The 21,096-nt window shown below is 39.2% G+C and overlaps 4 protein-coding genes across 4 annotated transcripts in view; 2 read left to right on the forward strand and 2 right to left on the reverse strand.

Annotated features, from left to right (window-relative positions):
- Positions 1 to 7,326, forward strand: part of rnf220b (ring finger protein 220b) — a 28,749-nt gene extending 21,423 nt beyond the window's left edge. Inside the window, exons 6-15 of the mRNA XM_053322401.1 lie at positions 39 to 128; positions 2,413 to 2,450; positions 2,776 to 2,863; positions 3,264 to 3,360; positions 3,591 to 3,650; positions 3,957 to 4,015; positions 4,183 to 4,267; positions 5,323 to 5,431; positions 6,496 to 6,570; positions 7,025 to 7,326. Coding sequence (XP_053178376.1) covers positions 39 to 128; positions 2,413 to 2,450; positions 2,776 to 2,863; positions 3,264 to 3,360; positions 3,591 to 3,650; positions 3,957 to 4,015; positions 4,183 to 4,267; positions 5,323 to 5,431; positions 6,496 to 6,570; positions 7,025 to 7,096 — 773 coding nt within the window. The 3' untranslated portion in view covers positions 7,097 to 7,326. The remainder of the gene's footprint in view (positions 1 to 38; positions 129 to 2,412; positions 2,451 to 2,775; positions 2,864 to 3,263; positions 3,361 to 3,590; positions 3,651 to 3,956; positions 4,016 to 4,182; positions 4,268 to 5,322; positions 5,432 to 6,495; positions 6,571 to 7,024) is intronic.
- Positions 7,327 to 9,703: 2,377 nt separating this feature from the next.
- Positions 9,704 to 13,313, forward strand: guk1b (guanylate kinase 1b). Its single transcript, XM_053322447.1, has 7 exons — positions 9,704 to 9,815; positions 10,047 to 10,088; positions 11,686 to 11,782; positions 12,379 to 12,517; positions 12,834 to 12,918; positions 12,996 to 13,081; positions 13,281 to 13,313. Exons 1-7 carry the CDS (start codon positions 9,704 to 9,706, stop codon positions 13,311 to 13,313), a joined length of 594 nt encoding a protein of 197 aa, XP_053178422.1.
- Positions 13,314 to 14,168: 855 nt separating this feature from the next.
- The window catches only part of tmem47 (transmembrane protein 47), a 118,323-nt gene continuing 111,395 nt past the window's right edge, over positions 14,169 to 21,096 (reverse strand). Inside the window, exon 4 of the transcript XR_008321575.1 lies at positions 14,169 to 14,181. The gene's annotated coding sequence lies outside the window, so the exon portion shown is untranslated. The remainder of the gene's footprint in view (positions 14,182 to 21,096) is intronic.
- Positions 14,555 to 21,096, reverse strand: part of obscna (obscurin, cytoskeletal calmodulin and titin-interacting RhoGEF a) — a 41,661-nt gene continuing 35,119 nt past the window's right edge. Inside the window, 12 exon segments of the mRNA XM_053322972.1 lie at positions 14,555 to 14,735; positions 14,877 to 15,026; positions 15,443 to 15,539; positions 15,782 to 15,796; positions 15,919 to 16,142; positions 16,646 to 16,885; positions 17,385 to 17,490; positions 17,619 to 17,786; positions 18,408 to 18,521; positions 18,629 to 18,757; positions 18,993 to 20,736; positions 20,940 to 21,017. Coding sequence (XP_053178947.1) covers positions 14,555 to 14,735; positions 14,877 to 15,026; positions 15,443 to 15,539; positions 15,782 to 15,796; positions 15,919 to 16,142; positions 16,646 to 16,885; positions 17,385 to 17,490; positions 17,619 to 17,786; positions 18,408 to 18,521; positions 18,629 to 18,757; positions 18,993 to 20,736; positions 20,940 to 21,017 — 3,246 coding nt within the window.

The following is a 21,096-nucleotide window of genomic DNA, read 5'->3' on the forward strand; positions in this document are numbered from 1 at the left end:
ATTAACCTTTCAACTTTGACCTCTTGATATGTTAACAGTCGATGACCTCTGCTGGTGCAGGTGCTACGTCAAATCTGCCCCATTACGCCCCCACAGCGCAGGAGCCCACCTAGACTGCACACAAGCTGGTAAGACACATTGAGAAGCTTTTTTTAAATTCCCACACTCATTTTTTTTAGCAAACAGGTCCTGGATGTGAACTGATGTATATACATTTTATTGGTATTATCATGAATCATATGACGCAAAAACTCACTGATTAGATTTTTTTTCCAAAACAACTTTATTGTAGTGCTAGAGCAATAAATCAATTAAATAAATTAGGTGATTGCCAATTTAATCAACAGTATTTTATCAATGCATTAACTGTTGAAATGACTTAACAGAAAAAAGTTTTTACATTTTAAAAGGAAAAAAAATTATTGATAGATGTTTTAAATAATTTATTGCTGAGTGTCACTTACCCACCTTATACAGCAGAGTTTTTATGTTTCTGTGAAAGACATTAATTCATTATTCATTGTGTGGTTTCTTATGTTAGATGATATCATGATGTATTAATTAATCTTTGATGGTTTTCCTGATTTAAACGTTGTGTGTTTAGTGTTTATATCACAGCTCTGTAGTGAGACAGTGAGGTGAGGTAACCTCCGACTTCTGCAAAGTTTTTGCTTTGCTTCTAAAAGATCTAAAGGATTGTGAAAATAATCTATCCAGTGATGATCTAAATAGCAAGGGTTAAAAAAACACTAGAGTTTTTGCAGCCACTGTAGGCCCTCCTACATGCTGGGGTGGGTGGTGGTGGGTATACAGTAAATCCTACACACTGGTCCTTTAATGTACCCCGTATGCTTTCCTAGAAACTAAATATTTTCAGCTGGCATGGTGGGATTACACACACTAAACGTTGACACTGTTGTGTTACGCCTCTGCTTCCAAAACACAGCCATGCTATCTAAAGTCACACACGGGGGCAGCATTATGCCGGCTATGTTTAATTCAGTATAAAAAAGCAAAGGCAGCATAATGACGGGTATTCTTTAAATCAATATTGTGGGATCTCTGTATAGAAAGGGCTCTACAGAGCATCCTTAAAGCTGCAGCTGACACTATAGACATCTTACTTTTTGGTATTATTACCGCTGAGATTCTCCAGCTCTTAGCTGACTCTTCAAACTGCCAGTGCTGTCGAGGTCTGTTAGCCTTTATTGGGCTTTATAACAGGACAGCATAATGAGCTTCTAAATACACGTCAGGGAGGAAAAAAAGAGGCAGAAGAAGAGGGGAGTGGGGGGGGGGGTCTTCTGTTGATTAATCAACCTCTCTCTCTTTCCCTCTCTCTCCTCTCTGTTTGATGAGCTCTTCCTCATCTATGACCATCTCTTTAACCCTCATTATGTTTGCTGCAATGGCGGCACTCGGGTCACGGCCACTACCTCTGTCCCCCTCACCCCCCTCACTACAGGGGCCACTGTCATCCAGCGGGGAATTAGAGGGCCCTAAAACTTAATGTCCCCTTATGCAATCTGCAGTCAGTCAAGTCGCAGTGGGAGAGGAGGTGCAGTTGGTGTTCTGCCATGTTAACTTTTATATCAGAGAGGAAAGTGGGAAGGAGGAGGAGGGTGATGACAAAAAGGGGATGGGAGGATTGTTTTGTTTCTTCTACTGAAAAATCTACAGTTGCTCTTTACACAGAGCCCACATGTATATCGCCTTGCTCGTAAGTGTAATGTTACTTCAGGGTCTGTGTGTGGATGTGATAGTCCACACATTAAAATAAACATCAGTGAGGACATCAGTGGTTCCCAACCAGATGAGCTCAAGTACCCCTTCAGTGATACCAACTGTCATCTTCAAAATATGTTTATTTGAGTGAATTTTAACTAACTGTTTAATTTGCACTCATACTGTAATTACTTGGAGTAGCAGAAGCTTGAACCTTCAACCAGCTACATGTGTTTCTATTTGTAATCTAATAAACCAGTGCATGGTTTTGTAAAGATAAAAAATAAATCATAATTTGTATTTGATTAAACTAAAGTACTGTTGGTTAGTAACCACTGTTGTACCTGAGAAAATTGATAAAAACTTAAATTACAAAAGAAAGGAAATGACCTAAAAATGAATCCTAAAAAAATACACATTGGCATAAAAGACTTGGCGATTATGTTGTGTTATGTATGTGATTTTCATCATCACCATCACAAAACAAAGTTAAGGTTTGATCTTATGATCATATGTATTTTTTAATCATAGGAACACGCTGAAGAAGAAAGTTTGTCTCAAATTTGAAAATTTAAAAGGTTTTTTCAACAACCAGAGCAAAAAAAAAAAAATCATCAAGACAGAACAACATAGGTGTCTGTGGCTTGTCTGTAATGCTTTATGTCTGTCTTTTCTGTCTGCCCTCAGTCAGGATTGGCAAACTGAAGAGAAGGAAACCAGAGGAGGTATGTTTTATTCTTAACTGAGTTTCCCCTGACATTTTTATTGTAATCAGAGATTAACATATATGTAAGCAGGCAGATCACAGGTTGAGAGAATATCGGTAGTCCAAACCCTCTGACACTGCTGATTGCCTTTGTTCATGTAGCATCAGGATCACTGTCAGCTTGATGTGTATCCATGTGAAAACACCACTAGCGTTGCTTCAGAGCTATGAAAACACAGAAGCAGATATGTAGCTTAAGGCAATGGGAGGCATATGGACATATTCACCAGGACAGTGAAAGTGTGTACTGTAACCTGTGTTACTGTGTTTTATGTGTGTTATAGGAGGGCTCTGCTGACTTGGTGCCATTGGAGGATGAGTGGAATGAGAGGAGAAGGATACAGATGACGTCTATAGTTGGAGGGTTTAAAGGTATGCATGTCCTATCAAGGTACCCATGTGTGTGATCTCGTGCAGTGGCGGGTGAATAATGTGACTGAGTGGCAGTTGAAAAAGCACTGAACTTTTCAGTCCATATTACAGCGGAACAAGATGCCTTGAAGGTTAGCTCAAAAAACGCTTTCCTCTGCTCTGACCTGCATACTTGTTACACGCAGAAACAAACAGAGTAGTGCGGAGGGGGGGATGGGTAACCAAATATTATGATACTCTAGATTTGGCCTTAATGTGAGATGTATAAATCAGATTAATCCACGTCTCTGCTTTGTCCCTCTACAAGCACCTTCTTACAGTCCAGTAGTTGTTGAAGAATCACTGTATTTATAATGAAAGATTATATATAACCCATGTTCTTGTGAAAATGTCTCATCAGGTGCAATGCTTGTGAGCACAACATCTAAGGAGTGTCGGGACAGCGATGCAGACCTAGACGTGGATGGAGATGATACTCTGGAGTACGGCAGAGCACAGTATCCTTGAAGTTTGACTGTATAATAAAAGCAAATATTAAGTGAGAGCAAAGTCAGCAAACTTTAACAGTGATTAAAACACTGATGGACAATAATTTTCAGTTAGGGAGCCTTCCTATATTGAAAAATCGGCCTAAACTTGACATGAATTATTTATTTTATCTTATTTTTAGACAATCACAATTCCTATAATGTCATTTTTATTATTATTTCCTGAGTTTTGTTCTCAGATACACAGAGACAGATGTGATCCCCTGCTCAGCAGAAAACTCCAAGGAGACAACAGTGAAGTACGTATCCCACCTGCTGCTCTGCTATTCTCACATTGTCATATGTGTATATGTACATAAGTATACATATGTACATATATATATGTATATATTTGTGTGTGTGTGTGTGTATATATAGATATACACACATATATGTATATATGTAAATGTACACAGATACATATGTATATATATATACATAAGGATATTCAATTCGTTATTCATTTTTATTCATTTCGCATCATTAATCACATCAAATTTCATTGTTTGTAGCATTTAAATATGTATGTATATGTTTGGTTCTTACAGCAGCACCATTGGCAGCAGCAGCAGTACATTGCCGGACTCCAGAGTCAACCTAGACTTTTCCAAATGGTCAAATGAAGGTTAGTCAAACAAACTGTGAATTAATTCATTGATTCAATAAGAAGAAAACATGGAGGGGATTACTCATGAGGATTGTACAAGAACAAGTTTGGGGATAGATTGGTCACTGTTTTTTAATTGATTTCATTTTTTAAAATTTGTTTATATATTTGATTGGTTCACTCAGGGAGTCCATCAACCAGTACTGGAGAGAAACTGGACGGCAGTGTAGCTGGTCTCCTCAAAACCTGCAAAAACACAGAGATAGAGACGTAAGTACAGCAAGCATGTATGTCACATCTCTCATTTCCTGAGATTTCCTCACTTTAATAACTTGGTCACATCACTCAGTTAGTTGTGTGTTCACGTGAAAAGACTCTTCAGGTTGTGATTTAGTTTGATTTACAGCTTGAAAAGGGAGCTGAGCGGGTTAAAAAGATTAAAGCATTATTTTTAAGTTTCAATTCTAATTATTAACCAATTGTGAAGTTCTTGAATTCACTGTTGCTCACTTTGTTAAATAATATTTTCTTTAAGTCTTTGAATCTGTTGCTTTTGCTATCACACAATCTTCAAGATTGTAGCTTTTTGTGCTGTAAAAACATTGATATAAGAAGTTTTGATTGCTGTATCATGTAAACTTCGACCCCCAGAATTTACACCAAGTCAAAAATCAACCAAATATCTGTGAAAATCAGTCAGTCAAATAATTTTCACGCACAATTTGAACTACTCAAGAGGGGGATGAGGTGAGGATTAGGTATGTGTCGACTGATGCTGAATCAGCCAATCAAATATGAGGAAGCCTTTTCCTGTAAAGAGTATTTTGGAACGGACGTGTCTCAGTTCAGACTATGTGCCCTGGCTCCCACCAGCTTGCAACATATTACTGTATCAATGTGATGATATCATCAATCAAGGTCATAGCAGGCATCGCACGCATGTACACACATTTCATCACACTTAATGCATTGTAGCCTGTCTGCCTCGCTGTACAGTATGTTTGTACATACAGTCTATCCTGTAATTGTGTGTGTGTGTGTGTGTGTATGTGTGTATGTCCATCTCTATGAGGACCCTGACACCTCCCCCTTCCCCCCTCCCCTCCGCCTATGATAAATGAGACAGCGAATGCAGGCAATGTGATTGCTGCTAAATTTCATGCTCAGTGTCCATGTTGGCCAGCGAATAATTTAATCTGTCTTCGATTTATAAATGACTCTCCAGTGTCTGCCTAACTCACGCGCCCTCCCATCTCCCCTCCTGTTACCGTCCGTCCGTGTATGTGTGTGTGTGTGTGTGTGTATGTGTGTGTGTGTGTGTTCAGGCTCTCAGAGGACTCCACGCTGACAACTCTGGATGCACTTAAAGCTCGGATACGAGATTTGGAGAAACAGTTGTCTAAAGGAGACAGATTTAAATGCCTCATCTGCATGGTGAGTATGAAGGCAAATTAAGTTGACAGAACAGAGACAGAATAATAATAATAATGCAGAAGCGGATGTGTTTTGGGTCAGTAATATTGCTCAAAGTCTTTCAAAGGAATATAAATATGTGATATCTTGATATAGGTTTCTAGTTTCTAATTTGATGTTAATAAACACATTTTGGGCTTTTGAAAAGATGTTAAAAACTTCTAGAAATACTTTACATTTATGTTACCATGCAGCTTAATGCCATCATCCTCTATATGATAACTTGTTGTGATGCTGCATGTGATGTGTAATAATATAAAATGCTACAATTTAAAAGTAATTAAATATTGATTTTTCATAGACAAAGATCATTATAATTAACATCATACCTGGCTCTGACACATCGTGCAGCACTGCTAATTTGTTTACCATCAATAAAATTACCTGTAATTAATTATAAGTCACTAAATAGTCATTTATCAAGCATTTTTGGTCTTTTAACTGGACAAAACAGGTCATTCTAATACATCTATTGTGCTCTGGAAATTTAGGATTTATATATATATCTTATATTTCAGTTTATCTATTGAAGTTTTTGGTGTTATCCAAAAATGAAGCTGTAGTTTTTTTTTACAGGCCTTTCATGGTCATGGTCCACCCACACAGGTGTTCTCCTATATTAGTCTTGTTAGACCTGGTCTGAGGACTGTGTGGTTTACACCTTGATCATTCTTATTGGTTAATGAAGTTTAGGGACTTCCTTTAATTACAACATACTGTAGCTCCACTTAACTTCAACCTAAGGAGATCATCTGCTGTTGTGTTGAAGAAATCAAGTCACTGATGTCTTGGAGTGCCGGACTGCACTCTCTCGCTCTCTTTTTAACATCCATTAAAGCTAAATAAACAATATTAGAAAAAATACATATGTGCCAGTTATTAAAGGATCTTTAGGAAAAGTTCATTTACAGTAAAATAAACGCCTCTTAATTCTGTAATTGTAGATTCATGTGGACATCTAGTGGCAGCTTTTGGTATTACAGGTTAAAAAATCTTGTCTGTGTTCTGCTTGTTCCTTTGTACAGGACACGTACACGACCCCTCTCACCTCCATCCAGTGCTGGCATGTTCACTGTGAAGAGTGCTGGCTCCGGACGCTGGTAAAACATCAGATTTATAGAACTACAACAATTAATTGATCAATTAGTCGATGAATAGAAAATTAGTCGTTAGCTATTTTGTTAATAGTTTTCAAGTATTTTTCAAGCAAAAACATAAAAAATTCTCAGGTTTCAGCTTTTCAAATGTGAGGATTTGCTGCTTTTGTTTGTCATGTTTGATGTAAAAAAAATAATTAAACTTTAGATTTTAGATTGTTGGTTGGATTAAACAGGTCTGTGGTATTGTGAATACATTTTTTTCCCTCATAATTTTTAACATTTAAAAAACAGAATGATTAATCCATTAATCAAGAAAATACTACAAATACAGATACAAATACAGATTAATAAAAGATGAAATAGTCACTAGTTGCAACCCTGGATTTGTACAAACATGACTGAAGTAAAATAACTGGATCATGTTTAATAAAATTGTGATTTATTTTTTCTTTAGGGAGCAAAAAAGTTGTGTCCTCAATGCAACACCATCACCTCACCTGGAGATCTGAGGCGAGTCTACCTGTGACACTGCCACTCATGAGAGATCAGAGGAGGGTCTTTTTCTGTTTTAGCCAATCAGGGATGGACTTGTGGGCAGCTGGCCTGTCATAGACTCCCACCCTCCTCCTCCTTCTTCTTCTCCTCACACCTACCTGGTCCCACATGTTCCTCAGTATGCTCCTAACATCCACTAACTCCCCCGACAATTTGAAAAGCAGCAAGTGTGACCTTTGACCTTCCTTGTACAATACCCATGCTCCTTGCTGCAACATCAACCAGATTGGAGGAAACATCTAAAACCAACTGAGAGCTAAGGCACTGAAAGGGAAAACTGAGAGGAAAAAATGCTTTGGGACAATATTTATGAATTTTGTAATCCTTTTGTCTGTTTTGTGAGAAAAAAAAATCCATGCAAAGCACATGTACATAGTTTTGTGTATGTTTTGATTGGGGTGTGTATAATGAAGTTGACTAGTTGAACAACGACAGCGACTCTATTAACTGTACAAAGTTTGTCTTTGCTTAGATCATTTATTATTTGTTTAGCTCCTCCTGTAGGTTGGAAACATATACAGTAATCTCATCACATTCAGGCTCATTTTGTCTACGTCAATGATGTTTCTTTGTATAGGATCATTGAATCTAATTTTATCAGTGTTACTACAATAAAAAACGTGTGTCCAAAAGTTGTCAAATGTGAGTGTAACTTTAAATCGTGTTCACCTGTTCATTATGTACATTTGAAGCATCACTGGACAGTGAGCAACCAGCCTGTTGACAGCCCCGTCATGATGACTCTGTGCAGTGTATTTGTCCTTTAAGAAGTGGGTCGAAGCAGGATTAGCCAGGCAGAGCCCAATACAGCTCATTTGGAGTCGCGGGACTCTAAACCCTGCTATTCTGAGCTTTTACTGCGTTGGGGCAAGCTTAGGCACAGCAAGCAGAAGAAAACTTTAACAAAAAAGTGGGAATGTGTTATTTGTTACACTTTCATACAACTAAATATTGAGTTTAACAATTATACAACAAAATGGTCTTAATAATGACCACCCTTTAAACCACATCCAGGAGACTGTCTGGTGTTTAATCAACAAGTCTCTGGAGGCTCAGCAGAAACAAATACAACACAAAGCTTCTGCTGCAGCACACTGGACTACATTTAAACAGTGACACTGATTTGTTTATGAAAACCTTCTACCTGGACTGCTCAGTCATGTGACCTGTATGGACAGTGTGTGGATAAAACAAGTCAGCATGCACACATGGGATTGGTCACTGAGCTGAAAAGGGGGGGGGGGTAGTTCAGCCTGACAGTGAGCTGCTTCAGTGTATCAGAGTGACACGCACACACACACACTTGTTGTACACAGTTCATTAGGAGCTTTGGCTGAAGAATCATCTGCTATTCAACGTGTCAACGTCTGACGGTACAGTTGCTGTGAGGAAAGGTAAGGGGAAATTTTTGATTTATTAGTTTTCTAATTTACTAAATGTATTTGCACAGTGCTAAAATATATAACAACACTTTTAAACATGCTAATAAAAAGAATAAATAAACAATATTTAATTACTGATCAATAAATAAATAAAAAACCTATGCAGGTGGGATAACAAAGGTTAGTTGAGGTTGAATTCAGATGCAAACGAAAACTAGATGAAGAGAAAGTTTACTTGATTGTTCATCTTTTCATGTTGTTTTAAGTTTTTATGTGCTGCTCATTTTTTTTTAAATTCTCTGCACTGTTGAATTAATAGTTTGCAGTAAATGTAAAGTCACCGAAGAAATTAAATCATTTAACAAGGGACAAAACAGTTTATGTCTCTTTTAGATTATTACAAAAAAATCCATTTTATGAGTGTCTGGGATGTTATTGATCTCTTAAGCTGTTTTTAACTGACAGCAAAGGTCAAGGCAATGAATGAAATCCAGATATTGAGAGACGGGTTGTTGTTTTTTTGTTTAGTTTTTTTGACTGGGACAGAGTCCTGTCTTATAAAATAATTGTGTTAATGAATTGATTCAAAAGTGTCCCTGAAACATCATCCTCTCTTAGTACAGCAGGTAAATGGGTCACCTGTCCTGGACCCTTTGTGCCGCCTGGCCCAGATCCAATTAATCCTGCTGACTGACCTGCCATGACTTCATTAACAGGCATTCTTAACATTAACCTCAGAGCCTCTGGCTGTCTAACGAGCCAGCAATTAGGGCATGGACACATTTTCATATTTAATTAAGGAAATAGGAAGTGGAATTTAAGTAAGTGACCACATGTCACATGACCACAATAGTATAAGAGCAAAGGTCGACTTTTAACCGTCTACTATATATAAGTGTGTTGGGATGCTTCCTCTTGCTGGTGTTGCGGTAAAGACAAGCTTGGATCAAAGGATTAAGCTTACTCTCCCGAGATCAGTTGACAGGATAGTTGGCAAGTTTTAACCAAAATGTAAAGGTAGAAAATTAGTTTACTGATGTAAAATACTTAGGAAAAGTGTTTTTATAAAAGGGTATCTTTGGTTCCAAACCTGAATAACCTGCATGCTTCTCTAGCTGGATTTACACTGACTCTAATCTGCTCAACCTGAGCTCACTCTGTCCCTGTCTGTCCATTGATCCATCTGTCTCAGAACAATGTCAGGACCGAGGCCTGTGGTGCTGAGCGGCCCTTCTGGAGCTGGGAAGAGCACTCTTATGAAGAGGCTAATGAAGGATCACGAAGGCGTTTTTGGATTCAGCGTGTCACGTATGTTTGGGTGCCAGCCTGTTATTGGCTTCCACTGCAACCTCCTGTCTGAGGAGGACATAGGCCAGGAGGCATAGCGTCTAATTCTGTACTGATCAGTAGACTTTGTGCCACACCATTACATCTTGCAACAGCTTAGCATTTCACTTTAATTTCTATGAAAAGGAACATTACTCATGATATATTACCTTATTCTCGGGTGAGTCTAATGATGAAATGCTCTCCTCACAGACACAACGAGAAACCCTCGACCAGGAGAGGAAGATGGCAAAGGTACAGTAGTTTTTTATCACAGAGGACTTGCTGTTGGTACTTTTTAGTTTCTTTATGTAACTCAACACAAGTGTCAGAAGTGGGTGGTTGATGTTTTAGCACCTTCACACACTAGTGGGACCATCTTGATTCACGTGAAGCAGCCCTTGACTTGGATTTGAATCTGCAGAACTGTGATAAAAGTGTTTTTTATCACTTTTATCGCAGGGGGCCTGGGCTACAATAATGCCTGCAATACTTCTTACTCCCAAGTGAAGTGCACAACTGGTTTTGTCCCTTGTATAGCTCCCTTGATATAAAGGGATAAACATCTTTCTATGCCTGTTTTCCTTTCTCCATAGGGCTGAACTTGCTCCCCATGCTTCTGGGGGCTACTTTACTTCCAGTAGCAGACGTCTTTTCTTCTGAGGACTTAGATTTGTCAACCTCATTTTCGTGTCCAAACGAATCAGAAACCACAGAAACCACAGAAACCACAGATAAAGGTGACCTCAGTGTGATTCCAGATCACAGTTTTTAAAGCAGAGGGATGGGGGTTACTTTCATCATCCTGGCATGCAGTCATTGGATTTGTAGGAACTTGTCTTGTGACAAACCAAAAGAATAAAATTAAATGATGAGGAATCAGGATCATACAAATCTACACTTTGGAGTAAAAAGCTTTTGAAAATAGCCCCCTGTGATGCCTCAGTAGTGATTCCAATTTCCAGTCCCGTGTGGTTTATGTCCAATAAACTGCCCCATTTCCTACTGTGGCTGATAGAGCATTGATGATCCGCAACCAACCATTAGCATCACAGGAGAATGATTTAACAAGTGCATCTTTTCTGGATATTCAGTGTCCATCTGAGCTTTTCACGCTCAGTGTGTTAAAACTTTGTCAAAATATGCAGACAAACAGTCTTTATGTTTTATTTCTGACAGTGCTGGACATTAAATAGATTTTTATCAATGCAAAATATGTTCCATCATTAAAGTACCTCATTGGCTCTGGCCAGAAGAAGGTTTTGATACTGCAAAGGAATCAGCTGTGTCCTGTATTGTGGTCAGGAGTGCTGTTTAAAAAAAGACCTGTTTGTTTACAGCACACACATACATACATACACTTTCTATGCAGCATTTTCCTTCAGATTGTTGTTTGCGTGCTACTGCAGTGCCCATTAGTAGTAGTAGTATACTGTATGTGTTTGTTTCTCTGCTGTTTTAGATCCCCAGAGGTTTTGATGTTGTGAAGATTTAGGCCTATGGAGCTGGTATGGACACTATACAAATGGCATCTTTATCAAACATGCAGCAAAGAAACCCATTTCTAATCTTTTCACTTCCAATAGAGAGAGGTTTAAGTCTTTTTCTTGTATGTTTTAACAAAGTTTCAAATTTTGGTCAGAAGAGATCATATACTTGAACACACTAAATATTATCTAGATTTTCTTTTTTCTAATTTTGCCTGTGATCACTGTGATGTTCACTAATTATTGTGACAAAACTGGGTCATTGTTCACCAAAACAGTCAGTCAACTCCATCTACAATCATTTGTGTCCATTGTGCAAGTTTTAATGGTGGATCCAGATTCATTATTAATGTTGTTTCTTGCAGACTACCACTACACAACAAAAGAGGCCATGCAGGAGGGCATTGAAAGGGGTGACTTCATTGAGAATGCTGAGTTTTCCGGCAACATGTATGGAACAAGGTAAATATTTACATCTCTGCATGAATGTGTGAAGTGATCGATGGCAACCTCAGAAAAACATCTGAATTAGAAGCATAATTCAGGCTCTGATCTGTGCTTTTTGTGCACATTTTACTATTAATGATGTTTCTTTTTTCTAGCAATACTTAAGCAAAATGTATCTATCTATGGTTTCCGAAGCTTTTTCATCCATCCTAGTGTAAAAATCTCAAGTCTCTTTCAGAACTGTTGCCGTGTATAAGAGAATAGCTTTAGGCTGGGCCACAGGGCTCAAGGGGATAAAGTGGGTGTATAACACTCTTGGGACAGATGGCACTTTAAACCGCCACGGTCAAAAAGACCTACGCCAAGGCTCAGCACTTTGTGTCACTTTTAATCTCGATAACACAGTCACTACAGAAAGAGTCTGAGCAGCTTAGATCAATGCAGTGATCCTCTTACCTTAGTCGCTACATGTGAGAAGTACAACATTACTTTATTAAACTTTCATTATCTGTTTGGACATTTGCAACCCTGTTCAGATGTTTAGTCCTGGTGGTTTAAAAAGCCTCTCGTTTGATATAGCTTGATATCATATCTATGCTTTGGTCCTCCAGTAAAGCTGCCATTGAAGATGTGCAGGCTCAGAACCTTATCTGCATCCTGGATGTGGACATCCAGGGGGTGAACAGGATTAAGGAGACTGACCTGAACCCCATCTATATCTCCATCCAACCTCCCTCCATGGAAATCCTGGTAAATGTCCACTTTTACATATTGTATTATTAAACAGTTATTAATATTATCATTAATTATGATATATCATTGATGGTGGGTTGTGTAACAGTGAATAAAAATGTGTTTAAGTTTTTTGTAGCATACCTTGTCATAAATGTAGACCCAGATTTCTTTTGATAAATGATCCTACATAGGGAGTACGAGGATGAGAGGTTAAAATTGCAACTACTCTGACAAAATACTATTACAAATGCAACTTTGTGAATTAACTGAATAGCATCATCATTCCTGCTGTTTTCCCAAAGATAATGTCTTGCTTTGTTGTCCTTCTCAGGAAAAACGTCTGAGGGACAGGCAGACAGAGACGGAGGAAAGTCTACAGAAACGCCTGGAGGCTGCACGCATTGATATGGAGCTCAGTGAGTTTCTCAGTATTTCTGCTATAACATGCTGGATTAAAGAGAACCATTACAGCAGATTCATTTCTCTTTTTTAGGTAAGGAGCCAGGAGTGTTTGATGTCATTATCATCAACGATGATTTAGAGAGGGCCTACGAGGAGTTGAAAGAAATCCTTGCTGAGGTGAGTTAAAGCATGAAATATCCAGGCTCCTATTTATTTAACAAATACTTTGCCTGTATTTAATATGTTGTATAGACATCATCATGACAATTAACTCATTCTAATATAGACTTGCTGTGTTTCTTGCACCTACAGTTTACTTTGTCATGGACAACACAATAAAGAAATTTAAAAGAATTCCTGATCTCTTTTTCTACAGGAAATCAAAAAGGTTCAAGAGGCCAAATCATAAGCAGAGAAGTGTAACCCAGATCTTTCTGCTGTTGGACAGAAGAATCTACTCTTGTGACTGAAGCCTGAATAACTCCATCTTCACTGACTATGAACACACCTGAAATAAACTCTCATCTGGAGAAAAACTTGTTCTTTTACTCTCAGTGGTTTGCTCAGTACAGTTTAATATTCAAAGATGCTCTGATGGAAAAGAGGGACTCTGAATTTAAAGATGGTTGTTCTTTGTAAGAGAAAGGGTGGTTTGTATTAGATGTAGTAAAATCAATGGTCGATATAACAGTCCTAACGCAGATTTCTATCAGATGACATGTACAAGAAAAACACTATAAGGCACATCTGCCAAATCCTGTTCTACATTTAATTTTTACAAGTCAGAAGTTTGCCACTGACCAACCCACAAATGTGGAGTAGTACCACGAGTCAATATGCACGCTGCTGATCAGTTAGACATTGTTCTGAAAATTGCAATTGTTTCTTCTAATATGGTAGAAATAAATTCACTCACTTAACTAAAATCACTGCATGTATTACATGTATGTTTGTGTGTTTGTTCACAAATTAGACTGAATAAAGAATCTGAGGACAATGACTTGTCAGTTTTGTGCCATTTAATTCACCTTTCACTCTGTAACTCATTCAGGTGGGTGATTGACCCAAAATATAAGTATTATGAAACTTAAAAGCATCCAATAAAACCTATAAATTTAATTAATATGTCATTTATACATTGAAACTTTAAGGCAGAACATGTAAATATTTAAATAAAATACTATATATCACTCTGAAATATATGTGCTTTCTGTCTGAAGCATAGCACAGAAAACATTTTCATTTATCACAGACAGCATGAAGCCAAACATGTGCATCTGTCTCATACTGCAGCAAAGGATCAAAACAAAAGTTTCTCATGTCACAAAATCAAGAACTCCTTCAACAATGTGCACTCGTTGCATAGACTAAACCTTATCCCTGATATGTTTCAATATAAACCAAAGCAAAATAGATGCAGCACACTCACATTTACAATCTAATGGATGAATACACTCATAAAATCATTAAGACGCATCACATTTTCATAATCAGAGGACACTACAATGATATTTGATTTACCTCCAGCTCACCTAAAAAGAGCCACAAAAGAAACATTCAGCTAAAATGAAATGTGGGGGTTAAAAGGCTTCATCGTTTTTTATCATAAGTACTGGTGAAGGAAAATCCTACTTTTCTGTCATTGTTGTCTTACTGGAAGAATGGACTCCGAAGCTTGGTGCAGACCTGGTCTCGTTTCTCCTCCTTCTGGCTGAGGTAAGCTTTAAGCTTGTCTGTGGAGAAACACACCTTGGAGTGACGTGCCTTGTGTGGGGCACGATGGGCGCGTAGCCATGGGTTCTGGAGACACTCAGCTACAGTGGGCCTCCCCCTGCAAATTGGATTGTATCAGTTCCTAATCCACTTATACAACTTTTCATTGTAATAATCACTGTTTTGGTTGAGAAAACTGTATGGAAACAGTATGCATGAATTGTATGTTCAGTTAAACTGACTTAAGAGAGACACTCACCAGGATTTGTTATTCAGGCTGCTCTTCATGAAGTTTAAGGCTCCCTCTGAGAGACCAGGGTAACAACGTCCAAACTGGATTTTTCCTTTCCTGATGTTTCTGTCTTGCTCCCAGCTGTGTTCTGCATGAAATGGGCTTTCAGCACTCAACCTAGTGAAAAAAGGAAAGAAAAATAATACAAATACTGGACATTATGCAAAAAACCCAAACAGAGATTACATATGTATTCATGTTGACACTTAATAATCCAATACTTCAACCACTTTAAGGGACCGGCCTACACACGTGAAAGTAGGTAATGAAAGAGAATATTATCTACAATTACAACTTTGATGATTCAATATGTAGAATTGTTACTGAAACCTGTGACATGTTCATCATATTCTTTAGAAAATGTTTGTTCTGATATTGTAATAACTATTTTGCAAAAGTGGGAGCCATGTTTATGAAAATCTCAAGTCTTATTATTATGATGTGATTTTCGGATTAAATTGTTTCCAAAATAATGACTGATTTTCACCCAATAAACATGACTTAGTATATGCAAATATTTCAGCTGTACTTACATGATGAAAGACAGAACTCCAATAGCCCAAACATCAGTCTCAGGCCCAACACCCTGACCCTCCAGGATCTCCGGAGCTTTAGGAAGGACAATATAAACTGACAAAACAGACAGACACAGCATATCGTTCATAACAAGTTGAGCTGTTACCATGCCATTTTCACTCACATGCTGAATGTCTTTGCATAAGCTAAATTAATCAGAAAGAACTGAATATAAATGATAAGAAAGTGGACTTGTGTTTGTTAAGCTATAGTAGCTAGCTTCAGGTGAAGTGGATGAAGTTAGGACAGAGTTATTTCCTTCAGGGCTGAGTCGTCCTCTCTTAAACAATGTGTACCTTTGCTGCTGCAGTCTGTTGAAAGCCATGACAGTCAAAAGTTTAGTACATTAGAGAAATCTACAACTATGCAAGATCATTTGCATTATCAAACAAAATGTCTATATTTTGAATTGAAACAAGAATCCCATCACTACCTTTGCTCTCCGACAGGCCCTGAATGTGCTCTATGTTGAGAGGCTGACCAGGTATGAAGAACTGAGCCGAGCCAAAGTCTATGATTTTCAGGTGGTTGCCATCGTCCACCAGCATGTTGTCAGACTTCAGGTCCAGGTGGATGACTCGACGGCTGTGAAGGTAGTCAACTGCGCTCAGAATCTGAACCAGCAACTCTGCAACCTGAGCCTCTGAATAGAGATCTCTGAGAGGGCAAAAATACAGACAGTCATGTTAGTGAAGCTTAACTACAGTTTATAAGGGAGAGCCTCAAATGGCTACAGGTTCACAAGCATAACTTTCTTGACATAGCTCTGAAATGTGATTTTTTGCAATCAGTGTTCAATTCACCTATCAAAATCACCCCAAACGTATGTTTAAATAACATTAGCAGTTATTTTGATGATACTACATAATTCTCTGAAACACTAACATGGCAATTTTTGCCTGTTGGTTCTAAGAAGAGCCAATGGACTGGAGTTTACCACAATCATTAGAAAATCATCCTCATAATAACACAAGCCTCCAAACTTTACAGTATGACAATAATGTCAGCAGATAACTTGCTGTGTTGGACAGACCCACTCACTTTGCCATCTAGCAGTGTAGCAAAACACATGCATATATGTATATTTTCCTTTCAAACAGATGCATGATATTATATAACACATTGGCTCCTTTGCTTGTGTCTCTCCAGCCTTCCTTTACCTTCCAGCCAGACTGTAGAGCAGCTCTTTGCCAGGGCAGAGCTCCTCCACTAATACCAGGTGGGAGGAGGTGATGTAGGCAGTGTGCAGCTGGACCAGGTGGGTGTGATGCAGCTTCTTCAACAGCTGGTATTCCCTCAGCACCAACTGTCTCTGCTCTGCTTGGTAAGGGGTGATCTTGGCAGCAAACACTTGGCTGGTCTTAGCATCCCTACACAGGGTTACTATGCTGAAACGACCCCTGAGAGAGAAGACAACAGAAGATGAGAGGAGGAAGAAAAAATGCTGAGTGGTAAACAAACCTGATAAAAAGCAGGAGGCACAAGATAAGAATATCTTTCACTTAATGCACGCTGGAACTGCTTTCAGTTCTCTATTACCCTGAACAAGCAGATACAGAACATGAATGGATGATTGTTAACGTACTTCTTTAGCATTGTTCTGAGATACCAAAAAGAATTACAGGGGATCGCATTTTTGAACATGAAACGAGACAAAAATAAAAAATTCAGTTCAGTTTAGAAATATTAGAATTTGTGTCAGACTTGACAAACCTGAAAAGTTAGACAAAAGTTTCAAAATGCAAACTAAAACAATGAAAATATAAATAAAATGCAAACCAACAGACAAACCAAATGCTACAGTAAATAAAAACATACACTCTTGTTATGATGAATCTGAAGAAAAAAGTTATGGCTGTTATCTTGCTCAAAAACTGCAGCTTCTAATTGAAATCGCACCTGTTGATCTCAGAGAGAAAGTTGTAGGTCTGCTGTGTTGTCGGTTGCTGTGACCTAACGACCTTTGACCCCAGGGACTCAGTCTGGATGAGAGGAATGTGAGTCTCTGTACAACAGTAGAGTAAAAAAAAGTTAAACAATATAGCCCTCCATGAAGTGGTTCCCTCTGTAAAATAATAACATATGAACAATAAATGGATGAAATAACACAGTGTTTAAGAGCATTTTTCTTGCCTTCAGGGTGAGTAGCCATAACAACAGGTGATGAAGTATCACTAAAAGGTCCTGCTCCTGTCTTAGTGATGCAGCCCACCCTGAACACATAAGAAGCTCCTCTGGGTAAATCCTTCACCACATAGCAGCTATCTGTCACTTCCTCCGACAGGACTGTCCACTCTCCACCTGAAGAACACAACATTTTAATGCTCGTGCAGTAGCTTCAAACATCAGTGATATCAGTGATATTGTGTGAGGAAGTGTACACACATGGCTTAAGACTTATTGATCAAGATATATTATACAAAAAATAATTTTGTATTGAATAATAATATTGTCTTCAAATATAGGTACTGTGTCATAAACAAAGCAACACTCCCCCCTGTCTGTTGAAGGCACTCTTCTGTATTTTTTTACTAGCTTCAACTGTCCCACTACTGGACCTTTACTGACTGATGGCTCCACTAAATAAAATTATGTAAAAAGCTGACTGGACGATTTATTTTATTACTTCAAATGCTCACATGCCTAATGGAAAGTGTTTTGGTATTGGTGAGTGAGGAAAGTCAATCTAAACTATTGACTGGCATTAGTTCAAAAATGAAATAGTAAAAAAAAAAAGCTTGAATTTTATGAATGCAAACTCTGTATTATATTTTTATCTTCATCATCATAAAATATTCATACCATGTATGTACATTACATTTTATACTTCTGTAGGATCTACAGAATATAATATGTCAAACATAAACCTATTAAATGTCCTTTTATAACAAACAAAAATTTAAAGTCATTTCTCTGCTATACCGTCTGTACAGTACTGCACGCAGTACGTGACGGGGTCACTAGACTGGACTGGCCTCCACACCAGCAGGACTCCACCTCCATCTAACTGGAACACATCAGCCTTGTTTGGACGGACTGGCAGATCTGAAAATTGGGCCAAAAGTAGCTTAAATTATTACAGCATAATAATAATGGCAGGATTTCAGGTCATTTTTTCATAACCTACAGAATTATTCCACTACCTTTTGTCCTTTTGAATGCTGGTATTTTCAAAGAAGGCAAGAGTTTGGAAGTCCTCTTTTTTGAGGTCTCAAGACCAGTACCACGCTTCCTTTCAGGTGGGATGGGAGCTGATCCTTTTACTATTGGGCCTGTTATGAAGGACAGACAACATAAAAATGAAAACAAGCATTAAGATTAAATGTGAAATATGGAATATAAACTAATTACTGTTTACTATATATGTATAGTACAATACCACAACTGAGACAAATCTGGCAAATTAAAATAAAGAATTAAAACGTATCCTCGTCTACATTATTTTTAGTTTTTAGGATGCTACTTGAAATAATTTCCTGTGTAATTATAATGATTGCAATAGCTTACCTCCTTTACTCACGTCCTCCTTACTGGAAGACCTTGAAAACAGTTTGGTCAGGCTGGAGGCCGAAGCTCTCATTTTCTTCCTCAAAGACATGGTGGGAGTATCTGGCTTCATTATCTCTCCTAGTGTTGGTCCTAACTCTGTGTCCTCTAGCTGCGCGTAGGAATGGCCAGTCCAGGACTGCCTGCGGAAGATCTTCAGCAGTCCCAGCTTGGGTGATTTTCCTGTAGGTGGCCGGGCTTCAAGGGCGGGAGCAGATGCATGCCTCTGGAGGTTGTGGCCTTCCTTCTTGTCTTTGGCCCTGGGAGGCCTCTCTGGAGCCTGGAGAGAGGAGAGGCTGGGGCTGGGGCTGGGGCTGGGTATAAGTGAACTCCCCATCTGACTTCTGCTGTTTGCAGATAAGTTGGGGTTGGAGCGTGTGCGGTTCCGTGGTGGTGCCTGCGGATATGAGTTTCTGGGTTTAACTTCTTGGAATGAGGAGCAAGGTGATGGTGAAATCAGAGGTTCCCCTTGATCATCGTACTCCTCACTCCCTCCTGATCTGTATCTTCCTCTGAGACGACCGTGACTCAAGTCCTCATGAGAGCCAAGTCTACTTGAAGACTCTGAGCCACCTTGTTCTAGAATAGACGACTCAGCCAGGGAACCCTGGGAGCCAGCAAAAGTGTCTCCTTCTGTCTGCTCCTGATTCAGCCTGAGGCCCCCTCTGTCTCCAGCAAGGAGGCTTGAGGGTCCACTAAGTGTGCGAGTCCCTTGTAACGGTGCAACAGAGCCCCTTAATCTTGCAGGTCGTCGAGGACCTGGAATGGCCAACAAGTTTTTCCCTCCCACTTCATCATCTGTGAAATCTTCCTTCAGACTTTGACTGCCCTCTTCGTCACCTGGCTTAGTGCGCTTGGGTGAGCTGGGAGATCGCCGAGAATACTCATCCAGAGACCTGCTCCTCCTGTGAGGGGATATGTTGGTGTGGACGAGGCCAACTCCACTGTCAAAGGAACAGGATTTCTGCATTGTGGGCTGGACAGATGCCCGTCTCTGACCACGATTGGTCTCTGTCTCATCCTCCACATATTCAATAAGAGGTTCATTCAGGCGTCCTGAAAAGCTTCTTCGGAGTGGCTTGCGACCTCTCTCTTGCTTTTTGGCCTGGAATTTGTCCCGTAATGTCATGTGTCTGGCAGACATAGGCGAAAGCTGGTGAGAGGTGCTATAGAAAGTGCTTCGGATGACGCTACCTCGAGGGATTCGACCTCCATCACTCCCTGAACCCTCATCTCCGTCAGACAGGTAGAGAGATGGACTACTGTCCTTGCTGAACCTACGCTCCCTCTGTGGTGTATGTTGGTACGACACTTCTGATGAAGTAATTGACTGCCGACTTATACTCCGCTCTAGCACACTCCTCCTTCCTACAATCTCCCCATCCTCTTCCTCCCCTAATGTCACTTCCTCTTCCTCCTCTTCATCTAGGTGGAGTTTGACAAAAGGCTCAGGGATCAGTGCTCTCTCAATCAGAGGGTCATTGTCCTCCTCTGTTTCTTCCTCCTCCTCAGTTTGGCTGTAGTGCTGGAAAAAGTCCCAAGAGTCAGCCTCATCATATTCAGATGATGAGCCACTGCTCACTGAGGTGCTGCTGTGTTCCTGGGGCTCGCGGGGCACTGTCACTGCAGTCTCCCTGAGAGGAGCGTCCAGCAGTTCAGGGACGGGCCTCAATGTGAGCACTGAACCAACACAAGTCAAAGAACGCTGGGGAGATGTGAAAGATTCAGTTGAGGACATGTTTATAATAGTATAATAGATTTTTTTAGGAAATGAGGGAATCTACTGTGTTTTCATCAATGTAATTATATTAAACTTGAACATATCAACATTACAAGAAACCAATTAATGCCTTTTCCCTCAGAGGTTGTGGTTTCAATGAAAGATGGTGTGCCAGAGGGGTAACTCACTTGCCACTTTCTTTTTGAGAGGAAGACTTTCAAACTCTTTGTGTTGATTTCATCAGTATCTTCACCAGCATGTGCATCCTGAATACAATTACAGTGATTTGTGGGTTAAATGTTGTTCATAAGTTGGGAAATTATTGAATACAACAAAGCTTGAATA

The sequence above is a fragment of the Scomber japonicus genome, chromosome 7, assembly GCF_027409825.1.
Source record: "Scomber japonicus isolate fScoJap1 chromosome 7, fScoJap1.pri, whole genome shotgun sequence".
Classification (NCBI taxonomy): domain Eukaryota; kingdom Metazoa; phylum Chordata; class Actinopteri; order Scombriformes; family Scombridae; genus Scomber; species Scomber japonicus.